The sequence below is a fragment of the Furipterus horrens genome, unplaced genomic scaffold, assembly GCF_987537825.1.
Source record: "Furipterus horrens unplaced genomic scaffold, mFurHor1.1.pri manual_scaffold_5, whole genome shotgun sequence".
Lineage (NCBI taxonomy): Eukaryota > Metazoa > Chordata > Mammalia > Chiroptera > Furipteridae > Furipterus > Furipterus horrens.
The window spans coordinates 114764638-114777333 of record NW_028327175.1 but is presented as its reverse complement, the minus strand read 5'-3'; the positions used below and the strand labels follow the sequence as shown (position 1 = coordinate 114777333).

At 44.4% G+C, this 12696-nt stretch overlaps 1 protein-coding gene across 1 annotated transcript in view; it reads right to left on the bottom strand.

Moving 5' to 3' along the window:
• LOC150009310 (ectonucleotide pyrophosphatase/phosphodiesterase family member 7-like) overlaps window positions 1–12201 on the bottom strand; it is a 28942-nt gene extending 16741 nt beyond the window's left edge. Inside the window, exon 1 of the mRNA XM_090277052.1 lies at window positions 11920–12201. Within this exon, the coding sequence (XP_090133178.1) occupies window positions 11920–12166 (247 nt within the window). The 5' untranslated portion in view covers window positions 12167–12201. The remainder of the gene's footprint in view (window positions 1–11919) is intronic.
• Window positions 12202–12696: the final 495 nt, after the last annotated feature.

The following is a 12696-nucleotide window of genomic DNA, read 5'->3' as shown; positions in this document are numbered from 1 at the left end:
AGGTTTAGTTGTAATTCTTTCTGTGGTTGTGGAAGGAGGTGAAGCATGTTTACTGATGCCTCATCTTGACTGGAAGTCCCCTTTTGTTAAAAAATTATGACCAACCTAGTGGGTGTGATGTGGTGTCTCATTGTGCTTTTGACTTGCATTTTTCCATGCCTGATGATGTTGAACATCTACAACCAGTGCTTTTAATCTCTCCATGATACTAGCTCTCAGGAGTAGGGGTTGAATAGCTTGAGTGGGATTACTTTGTTACTGGTAGGTAGAGGCCATAATGGGCAAGAACTTTTTGAGCCTCACAAATGAATCATGAAGCCTTCTGAAATCTGCAACAAGCCCTCCTCTTATTATAGCACCTGAGATTTCTCATGGCTGAGCCATGCCACATTCCAGCAGAGGAAATGGAAGCACAGAGATAATTCACCTAGGGAGCGGTTCTACTTTGCCTTTTACTTTTTAAAATCTGAAACATCCTAGATTCTGTTCTGTCTTCCTGTCCAGTAAAAAGCAAGTCATCACCCTGGGATTACAAACACCCTATTGTAGCATTTCTCTATTGTATTTTCTACCACCAGCATTAGACTCAATTGAGTTGCTTGTTAAAACACAGATTCCCTGGTCCTCCATTCTAGCCCTTGCTGAATCCTCACCTCTGGTGTGGGGTCTGGGAGCCTGTGTTTTATCAAGTCAGTGGTTTTAGTGTCCACTGACTCATCAGAACCACTGGTTCAGGGGCTTTAGTCATTCACACAAGCATGTTAGTCATTAACATACATGCACTAATTCTAGCAGATTGTCTGTTACCAAGGAACCAGAGGGAAGGCAGGCAGCCACAAAAACCTGGCTTAGTCAGTATCTGGGAAAGCATGGGGCCCAGAGTCACTGGGAGGGCTTGGGAGAAGGGATGGGAGAAAACAAAGGATGCCACGGACATGGAAACTTTCCCCTCCTGTACCTTAAGAATGCTGCTTGCACGCCCTGGGACCTAGAGGTCAGTTATAATTTCAGTTGAGTAGACTAGCCTGGGATCCAATCATAGAATCCATTTTTCCCCTTAAAGCGATATTACCCAAGTTTCAGACGACTAAGCTAAAATGAGCTCAGGGAGCATGACCCTTCCATTCAGTGGCACGGCCAGTCTCAGTAATTGCGCAAAGGGAACCATCTCTATGGTGTTTGGGTTATTTCCACCCTGACACTTAAAGGCATGTTCTAAATCCAACCAGTGGCTGGGGACCACTAATGATCCAGCAGAGGTTTCCACTATTCATTTGATTCCTCCTTTACGCTGCTCAAACATCTTTATCTGGTCAAGGGCCAGTTCTGGAATGTGGACAAAACATGACAGAGGAGAAGAAAAGCAGAGAAAGGAACAGCTGTAGGGAGGAGCATTCACATTTTACTTAAACTGCATTTTGTACTCTGGAGACAACCAGGGATCTCGCTAAAAAAACTATGTGAAGGGTACACGGTTGTGCCTCAAGTTCCAGAAGCTGCAAAGAAGCGGGTTTCACTGAGGTCAGAAGATGCTGCCTCACTTGCAGTACAGTCCTGCACAAGGGGGGCTGGGCTGGAGGGGAAGGTTGGTCTTGGCTCTTGCATGCCCTCACTTTCTCTCTCTGGGCCTCAGTTTCTCTCTTTGTAAAACAAACTAGGTTAACGATTTCTAAGGGCCTTTCTGGCTGTCATACTGAGAGTCTGTCATTTCAACGTCTGGTGCTGTGTGTAATTATGCAAGCTAAACAGGAAGTAGGTTGAGCTCTCCTCATGAATGAGATTCCTGCTGCTTGCTAATTATGCGTTAATCAGGGTACAATGCAGACTCCCACACCATATCAGTTCTGGCAAGGTTCGGACAAATTCACCCAGCTGAGCATTTCAGGTCTGGGAACAAACCCAGATAGATTCAACTCCTTCTCTTGGTTTTCAGAGACAAGCATTTATTTTTCATACTTGCAGAGTGAATTTAGGAAACCATGAAGTCCAGCGTTTTGTCCAATTTTTCCTTTCTACTTCCCTTTCTTAAATATTTTGAGCAAGTACTATCCTAGATTGACTCATGGTATTTACAGCTAGGGGGCAGGAAAGAGAGTTAAAAACAGAAAAAGTATCTTCTGGCATGCCTGCAGTGCCCACAGGTACCTTCTCTTGAAATCTCCCTACTCATAAATCCTGCCGATAGGCGGGTCTAGGCACCATATTTGTACCATGTGACATATCCTCCCTATATTCTGCTGGTTGGCCAGAAGCCCAATTTTCTCTCTCTCAAGACCTGAACCAAGGGACACAGTAGCTAATCAGCTGGTGGTGAGCTCTGCTGTCTACAATGGTTGACCGTGAGCAAAAAGAGAAAGACGGTTGTGAATGAGAGAAGCAGAGATAAGAATGGGGCTGATGAGAAAGACCACTGGGCTTCTGAGAGCCAGAAAGAGGAAGTTTCCATTCTCTGATTGCCTCTAATTTGGTTCTCATATTCATGAGTTTTCTCATTAGATCCTTGCAATGCAGTCCTTCCCCTTGGGCTAGCATGAATGGATTTCTGTTTCTTATAACCATTTTTCACTCACATGGCAGAGAGTAGGGCAGCACCTCATTTATTTTGGTATCTCCCTGGCACAAAGAATATTACGGCTTTACTCTTAGTAGGCATTCAACAAATGGTTGTTGAATATAATTGAATAAACCCCATTCCCACCTTCTGCCCCATTTGCAGATGGCCAGGTATGATTTGAACAGAGAGCAGGACTTGATTTAGTCCAAAGTCAATTTGGGAAAAAAACACACAACCCCCAACATTTCCTCACCTTCTACCTACTAATTTTTCACATGGAACAGTATATGTTTTTGCAAATAGTCCATTAGGGGATTGACACACTTTCATGCATTCACTTACTTAACAATAATTTGAGGACGTACTATATGTCATTTGCTAATTCCTTTGAACTGATCTACCATATAAGCTACAGATGTATCTTCATTAAGTTCAGATTCCCAAAACCAAAGAAGAAAATGTCCTATTAACCACCTAGGATAAAATCATTGAGGAAGAACAGACAGCTGCCAAATCAAGTCAACCAACCACCTTAAATCAACCCAATGCTCCCATCTTGAGCAGACAAGCTCATTCAGAATCACAGCCAAGACACTGATGGAAAATAGTCCCATTTAGTCTCAAAACCATATTCACCCCAAGTCTACAACCCTGAGTAACCACCCATTGATAACATAAAAAACGTATTGAAATAAGAACAGGTGTCCCAGCGCACCAATAGAAATTTAACACCTTATTAGCTCCTGCGATAGAAATAAGGCTTGACTCCAACACAAGCACCAGATGATGGCAGCCCTTTTCTGGATGGAGGAAATAAAACCTTAGTGCACCCATTTTACTAATTTGCTCTTGCCCCTCTGTAAATGCAAATGAGTGCTTCTTTTTGACATTGCTTTTTAATTACTGCCATCAACAAACCATTTTATCCTTGAATAAAACTTGAGAATGTCCCTAAGGCAGAGGCACAATTCCTTAGGAAGTAGGCCAGCAGAGAATGGGCTTTCTCACCCCCACCTCTTTCTTTAATCTACAGTTAGAAACAGAAACTCTGTCTCTTCAAGGAGCTGGAAGCAGATGAGCTGTCCTTGAGTTCCATCTGGGAACCCTACTGACACACAGTTCTACCTGTGGCCTGACTTACTGGCCACTGTCAAAGAGACAGGATCTGTCCTTGCTTTTGCATTTCTTTTATCCCTAGAAACTGTGAATATTACCTTACTTGGAAACAGGGTCTCTGCAGAAGTAACTAAGTTAGGGATCTTGAGATGAGGAGATCAATCCTAGATTTTGTGTATGGTCTCTAAATCCAAAGACGACTTTCCTTATAAGAAGCAGAAGAGGAGAATACACAGACAGGAAGAGGAAGGTGACCAGGGAGGTAGAAACTGAAGTGATGCTGGCACAAGCCAGGAAATGCTTGCAGCCACCAGGAGAGGCAAGGGCGGATTCTCTCCCAGAAACTCTGGAGAGAGCACAGCCCTGCTGACACCTTGATTCTGGATTTCTGGCCTCTAGACATTTTGTTCCTTGAAGCCACCAGTTTATGGTACTTCATTACAACAGCCAGAGGAAACAAATACACTTGTACTCTCAGTCTCAAGTGGTTCCTGCTTCTCCTCACACAAGACCTTGAAGTCCAGAGCAGTGCTGATTTTTTTGCTTGGTTGTTGTAGTGTTTTGGGCTGAACCTTCCTCTTATGTGATCCATAGACCATTAGTGTCAGTGTCACCTGGGAGTTTGTTAGAAATACATCTATTCCAGGGATTCTCAACTAGGTGATGATTTTCCTCCCTGAGAACCATTTGGCAATGTCTGGAGCCAGTTCTGGTTGTCATAACTGGGGGAGGGATACTGCTGGTATCTAGCAAAGGTCAGAGATGTGGCTAAATATTCTATAATGCACAGGACAGGTCCCCCACTTCACCACCCCCAGACAAAAAATCATCTGGCCTGAAAGGGCAATAGTGCTGAGGTTGAGAAATTCTGATTTAGTGCTAATAATCATCCAGGTACATTTGGCCACACTTCCTTTGCTCCTGTCTCATGTAGAAGGAGAGGTGAACTCATAATTGATTACACCTATGAGAAATTTTACCTCTTATAGGTTGATTTTGGGATGGAATGTGAGCAACTGATCATTTGTGCAAGTTGTACCCTGTACACCTCCAGGGACCACATGTTATTTATGAAAACAACGCCCTAGAATTGTGCTGTACACAATCTATATGACTATGAGTGGTTACTCTGGTTCTGGGGTTGCCCTTGGTGGGGTTATGGAACTGGGAGAGACAATTTCTGGTCAGCAGGAGCCTTGAGGCTACCATAAAGCGTCCTTTCAAGGAAGGAGAAAATGTTGAACAAAGACGACCTTATTTTTATTATTCTTGAACATCATCTATTGTCTAGTTATGGAGCATCTCCTTTTCACCCTGGGGCCATATCCATTTGACGAGATCTAAAATTGTCAAATTATAATGTCATGGCTTATGCTTTTGATATATTTTGTCTGAAACATAGTGGCGATACCTTCTTAATATCAGTCAGTTCCTTGGGGGAGAAAATATATTTACATGGCTGCCATAAGGCTTCCTACCCACCCACCATTTGCTTGGAAGGATTTCCTTAGTTTCAACAGCATAACTTACTCTTACTAGTCCTCAATCACTTTGCAATAAAAACTGAGATTGCAAAAATGTTCATTGTCATTATTAGTGATGGAGCAGTAAGTATAGCCTTCTCAAGAGAGAGAGGGAATTGGGGTGTTTCAATTAGCACTATGAGCTGCTTAACCCTCAGAGAATGGCTTTTCCTTTTGGTGAGATCTGAGGGGATCTCAGAGTTCAGGGAGACAGAGGAGCAGTACTGGAAGGTGTCTGTGTGCATGTGTGATCACCAAATCCAGGCCTTGTGAGCAGCCCCACAGATAGAGTTGTGATTTCTTGGGACTGAGTACTGGGTTGCCAGACTGCAAACCCCCATTCCTGCACTGTCAGGCCCAGGCTGGTGTGGTGGGCTTCTGTCATTTATGCCAGTCTTTCTTCTCTTGGTCTTCCTTGATAGTAATCCCTGACTTGCCACTGGGGACCAACCAGCCCACCACTCATAGTCCACACTCTTTGTGTAGGGCTTGCCAACCCCCACCCTGATCTGGGAGTGGGCAAGTGCTCCCAGCTTGGGTGTTCAGCATCATTTCACACCCCCTGGCGACAGCACTTGGTTCTGAGAACCTGATTGGCCCAATGAGAGTCATCTTGGGAGTTTTGTGGTCACTCTTAGAAAGAAAAGAGAGAGGGAGAAGGAGAGGGAAATGGAGAGAATGAGAGAGATATATCTATCATTTTGATGACATAATTTGAGGACCTGGATGTAACCAGACCTGAAGTTATCGATGAATTATGCATTATATGACTGTTATTAGTTGAATTGTGTTCCTTGAAGAAGATATATTGAAGCCCTAAATCCTAGGATATCAGAATATGGTCTTATGTGGAAATAGTGCCATTGCAGAGATGAAGTCATACTGGAGTAGGATGGGCCCCCAATCAAAATGAATGGTGTCCTTATACGATGGCCATGCAAAGTCAGAGACACAGGGAGAGCTCCATGGATTGGATGGGGGATTGTAGTGATGCATACAAGCTAAGAAGCATCAAAGATTGCCTGTGAACCACAGGAAGCTAAGAAGAGACAAAGGATTCCTTACAGGTTTCATGGGGAGCATGGCTCTAATGAAACTTTGATTTCAGATTTTTGTCCTCCAGAGCTGCTCAATAACACATTTCTGTTGTTTTAAGCCACCCACTTTGTGTTATGGAAGCCTTAGGAAATAAGCATAATTAGTTTCAGATTAATAATCCTCTTTATCTGCCTCCTCCTTTCTCCTTCTTATCCTTGTCTCTTACTCTTCTTCAAAATTATTGTCCTCCTCCTCCTCCTCATCATTATTTTATCCTAAGCAACAGAAAGGGTCTAATACTAATGTGGTGATACACTGTGATGTGGAGAGTCCAGCCTCTGTGGTTACTCATTGCCCTCTTGCATTAACCCCTGGGGCTCAGAGGTTAGACCATAATTCTGGGGGCTTTCTGGAGCTCCGCTCTGGGGCACCATATCATTTCCTGCTGCCTTTAAACAAAGGCTGACGCTCACCCTCTGGTTATCTGAGCCCCATCAAGGACCTATTTGAGGTAGACAGAATCCAAGACAGCCCCCAAGATTCCTACCCCTCTCCTCCATATATAGGCCTTGTTAATTCTCTCCCCTTACACATGGGCATTACCTTTGGCTTGCTTCTAATCAGTAGTACATGGAAAATTTGAAGGAGTTTTGCAGATATAACTGAGGCTGCTAATCAGTTTACTTTGAATTAATCAAAAGGGAAATTACCCAGGATGGGCCTGACCTGATCAGGTGAGCTCTTAAAAGAGGGTCTAGTGTAGAAAGACACTCTTCTGCTGGCTTTAAGGAAGCAAGGTGCCATGAGTTCTTAGCTTCAAGAAAATGACTTCTTCCAAAAGTCAGGTGAGCTTGGGAGAAGATTTCAGCCTAGCCAACACCTTGATTGCAGCCCTGTGAGACCCTGAGCAGAGGACCAAACTCAGTCATACTCAGACTCTTGACCTATGGAAACTGAGAGATAATACATGAGTATTGTTCTAAGCTTCTAAGTTCATGGTAATGTGTTTCATGGCCATAGAAAACAAATACATTTTTCAGGTGGTGTGGCCCAGCTCCCTTTGTGTATGTATGGCATGGAGGTAGGAGGAAGAAAACTATCTTGCTGGATGTCACGGACCAGCCAATGAGGGAGGGAGAAGCTTGATGAATACGCAGGCCTGCTCAGTTCCCAGCCTTGGGGAGCTAGAGGGAAAATGATACCCCACAGCCAGGCCTTGCTGCACTCGGAAGCCACGATCCTAGACAGAGGTCCCATTCTCCCCCTCTTGTACTGAGAGGCAAATACTTGGAGGAAAAACACACTCTTTGTAAGGATGAAAAGATCTTGAATGGAGAGATGAAAAGGTGGGATATTTTGAATTAATAGCCAGTTAAAAAAAATTCTCTGTCCTTTTAGCCTTTCCCTTACTCAAAAAAGCCAGGACTTCTGTCCTCCATGCTTTCAGGATGGGATGACATGGGAGAAAATGTAGAAAGCAGAGCTTCCTCTGGCTTTGGAGCTTCACAAGCTTGATTCCTTATGGGAGCTATAGGGGAGTTGGGGTGCAGAGAAAGGGGCACATAGGTAACTAAGAACAAATCTCCCCTGTCTGATGCCCTGAGCTGTCAGAGAAAGGAAGTAGAGGTGGAAGGATCCCCAGGTAAACAGCTCTTTGCCCTTCTCCCTGGTAGAACTACAGAGAAGCAGAAGCAAGTACCCCAAAGACCTGTGGGATCAGAGAGCAAATGGGATGTGAGCCTGTGTTGTGGGAAAGCCCTGGAAAGATGAAAAGACTCTGGAGACACATAAGTGTCCAGTTGCCGCTGTCCCCACTGCCTGGCCCAGTGGAGATGCTCAAACAATAATTGTCCAGTGAAAGAACGCATATAACGGGAGCACCCTAAAAAAACTCTCCGGGCAGCAGGGAAAGCTGATGAGGGTCATGAGATCCTGACTCTGAGTGAAGGCTGAGATATTTGCATACTGGGCAGCCCCAAAGCATGAGGAGGTCCTGCTGCCAGATGTAAACTGTGCCTCTTGTGGCCCAGAGTTCTGACCTGGGCAGCCAAGTCAGCTATGTTTTAGGGGGGTTCGCTCCTGGGCTCTGTACCTGGGGCCTGGCCTCTCCAGCCTTGGTCCCTGCTTGGGACCACCTGGTCCTTATTCTTTGGATTCTGTCTAGGACATTCAGAGGGGTGACCACATGGCTTCTCAGGCCTGAGCCCTTGTTGGAGCTGTGCCACTCTACTTTGAAGCTGAGACGTGAAGCAGTGCAGCAGCTCCCTGCCAGCCTCTCTCCTGTGTTAAATTGCCCGGAGGTGTTTGCAAGAACGCCAGTGAATTAGTTGTTGGGCCTAGAGAGCTTCTTTTATCATAGTTTGTATCAGGCCGACCTCCTGGAATCCGATGAGGTCTTTAGTCACTGGCAGCTCCAATTTTTATCCATTATTTTTTCTATTACAGATGATTCTTCTCCACATTGGAGTCAGACAGAGGTCAGCTTGAGCCTAGTTCATGAAGATTAATACCACTGGTTTTGCTCGGTCCGGGGTGGCCTCTCCTTCATTAATACAACATATTCAGCGTATATACTCATTGCCTGGAAGCTTGAGGCCATATTCAAAGGGATTTGAAATGATTACTTATTTAAACCAAAGATAACATAGGGCTATAGTCATGCTGGGGGGTAAGAATTGAGGACCCGTTGTCTGAACAGTTCAAGGCTGAGTTCGAATCCTGCTCCTGCCCCAGGGGAGATTTGTATATTCTGTGAGCCTCGAATATTTCAGCTGTAAAGAGAGCAACTGTCCTGACCTCATATCACTGTTATGAGAATTGAAGGACATGATCATTTTCGTAAGCCAAGTACTGGGCTCAACCACTCAAGGCAGTGCTTTTTAAGCTTGGGGGCATTGGGTGATGTATGGAGACATTTTTGGTTGTCACAATGGGAGGAAGGAATGCTTCTGGCATTTAGATGGTGGAGACTGCTTAACCTCCCATAACGTACAGGACAGCCCCACCACAGGGAACCATCTGGTCCCAAATGTCCACGAATCTGTTTCAAAGTTGACCCAATGTGAATCCTGCTCAAAAAATGGAAGGTCTGGTTATGAATAAGGGGGACACAGGAACACGCTTTTTCCACAGTGGGTGAATGTAAAAGATTATTTTGAGTTATAGCACTTTGTTTTTTATAGTCAATATGTTTGCATGATCCAAGATCTAAAAGGGTCACAGGGCATGCAGTCTAAAGTCTCCCTACTACCTTTCCCCCTCCGTGGAGGAACCAGTGTTACCGATTTCTTGTTGATTTATCCAGAGGTCCTCTATGCATCTGGAAACAATTACATGTGCATTTATCCACATATATTTTATATGCACATATACATGCATACTACCCACATTCTTTGCATCTTGCTTTTGTTACTCAATCCATTTTAGAGATAGCTTCTTATGGGCACCAAGACCTTCCTCATTTTTTTTTTCTTTTAAAGATGACTGAGTATGCCATACTATGGGTATATTTTATTTAGACACTTTGGATGGGTATTTTCTTTTGTGGTTACAAACACTAAAGCAATGAATAACTTTGTAAGTACATGGTTTTACACTGTATGTATATGTATGTGTGTGTATATATGTATTTGTAGGATAAAGGCCCACAAGTGCTATTGCCAAATAAGAAAGTTCCTGCATTTGTGATTGTGTTGGAAGTTGCCAAATTACCCTCCTCTGGAGCTGTTCTGTTTCCAGTTCCCCTGGCAGTGAATGTAGTAGAGGAGTTGGGGTGATTTTGTAATTTTTAAAATTTGCTCTCACTGTTTATATCATCTCATCAAAACCCTCCTGGGAATAAATAAGTAGCGGGCAAGCCTTATAATGTTTTGTGCCCATTGTATTCTCTGTGTCTAGGGACCCAGCGTCTGCCAGCAGGAGATCTTTTAAGTGTTATGAAGTTAAAGTTGATGGGAAGTGGCATTTGCTTTCTCCAGGAGAGGGCTATTTAGTCTCTGCTTCCTGGTGCTAATAGTTCCCAAATGACTAGCCTCTCAAAGAATTTTCATGTAGGAAAATCTCTCTCAGCAAATCTCCCTCAGAGTGTCTGTTCCAATTTATTTTTAAGTTTCTGATGTGAGGGCCCCTTTGAGAGTCTGAGGAAGCAATAAAACCCTTTCCCCAAAAAATGGCACCAGCAAGTTTGCTTGTCCTCCAGGGAGTGGCTCTCAGGATAGGAGTGAGGCTCATAGTTCCAAGCACCCCTCCCTGTGCCGCTGTCCCCAAGAGAGGTCTGCAGATTCCCAGCTCAGAACAGGGCAAAATCAGTTCTATATAGCCAGGGTGCCCTGGTGCCAGGCCTGGCTCCTCCCTCCCACACTTCCTGGCCAAGTGACCGGGCAGTTACTCAGCTCTGGTTTTCTCATCTGTGGAGCGGGGACAACACCGCCTTGCATCTGTGTATTAGAGACAGCGAAGGCAAAGCACCTAGCCCAGCGCTTGACATCAAGCCCTTGTTGGAGAAACGGAAGCTATTGTTTTTCTTATCATTGTGGAGTGTTTTGCCACGAAGATTCTAGAACAACCATGTTCCTTTTTGTCACAGAGACCTCATACATGCTGTTCCCTCTGCCTAGAACACTTCTCCTTCCTGTTGTCATTCAAGGTCTCTTTCTCTTGCAGCTCAACTGCCCCATCTCAGAGACCCCTTTCCTGCCTCTCCAACTTCAAATTAACTTACTCTGGCCATCTTCTCCTGGAGAAACTCTCCTCTTCCTTCTTGGTGCCTCTCCGAGTTGTAGCTAGATGTATTAGTGTATATGCTTGCCTAACGTCTGTCTGCCCCTGTGGATTACCTGCTCCAGGTGAGCTGGGAGGGCCTGAACAGGCAAGGGCCCTGAGGCAGGTGGGGCTGAGTGGAGGCACAGGTAGGAGGATTTTGTATATGGAGGGAAGCATTCGGGGGGAAGAGATGAGAAAGGCCAGGAGCCTCCTGGGCCACAGAAAGACAAAATTTGTATTCTCTTCTAAGAGTATTGGTGGTTTCCCTTTAACTTGCCAGTATTAAGCAGGGTAATTGCTTGATCTAATTGAGTTCTTTAAACTTTAAAGTTTTATTATTATTATTATTTTATCCTCACTCGAGGACATGCACATTAATTTTAGAGGGAAAAGTAGAGAAAGAGAGAGAGAAACACAGAAACATTGATGTGAGAGAGAAACATCAATCAGCCACCTCCTGCTCATATCCTGACTGGGACTGAACCTGCAACCCAGGTATGTGCTCTGATCAGAGATCAGTTTATGGGATGATGCTCCAACCAACAGAGCCATACTGGTCAGAGCAAGTTTTTATTATTTTTATAAAATTATTTAAATAACTTACTTTTAAAAAAGATCATCAGCCACTGTGTAAAAGGCAGGGTGGAGGGTGGAGTGGGCCTGGTGAGCACAGAGATCCCTTAGGGGGGCTGCAGTCCTAGTTCTGATTCTGTCTGTAAGTCAGGGCTCTGTAGCTCATGGGGTTCTGGAAATACTCCTGAGATTCCATGGTATTCTAAGTTAGTGCTTCTTCCAGGGAGTGACCCCAAGTTGCAGGAGCTGCCTCAGCCTTTCCAGAGTTTAGCCAGAATGAGTCCTCCCTCAGAGAATGACAGATACCAGGGCCTTCCACCAGCATTTGTGGACTGGGTGCAGAGTGGAGCTTACCTGAGATTGTGGTGAAGTGGGACGGGGAAGTCATTGTTACGAAGGGTGGGGTGAGGTACTTGGCCTTCACGCCCTCCCGCACCAGGCGGTCCATGTTGGGGGTGTCCACATCCTGGTCGTAGTTCCAGCGGAAGCCATCAAACGAGATCAACAGCAGCTTATTGAAGCTCTTCCTCCCGGGGATGGGGTGGCTGCTGGTCCAACCGAGTAGAACGGACAGCAGCAGCCCGAGGCCCCTGAGCCGCATCGTGCTGGGAGTGCCTCACATGCACACATCGCAGAGTTCATGGGCCCGCTCCCATTTTCTCCCTTTTTTTATCTATAGTTGAACAAAGTCCAAATTGATAATTCTGCCCCAGCAGAAAACGTGATGACACGTTTTCTATGAAGAAAAACTTCTGGGAATAGTGGTGATCTTTGCACAACCTTGTGAATGCACTTAATGCCACTGAATTGTACACTTTAAAATGGTACATTTTATGTTATATGTATTTAACCCTTTTAAGAAAAGTCAAATTGTGTGAAGTATTTTGGATTCTCATGCTTATTCTATTGCTGTAAAGATTTGGGGAACAAAATAGATTGGTGTTTTCCTTTGCTCAGTACATCCTGTTTTATCGGGAGAACAAATGATTGTTTATTATGGTTATGAAAACAGTCAGCATGGATTAAGTACTCATGAGGGCTGGGAATGGTATATGCATTATATATTTGATTTAATTATTATTTTTTAAATCTTAGGAAGTTTATTAGTTGAAAATTCCCCCTAAGAATTCT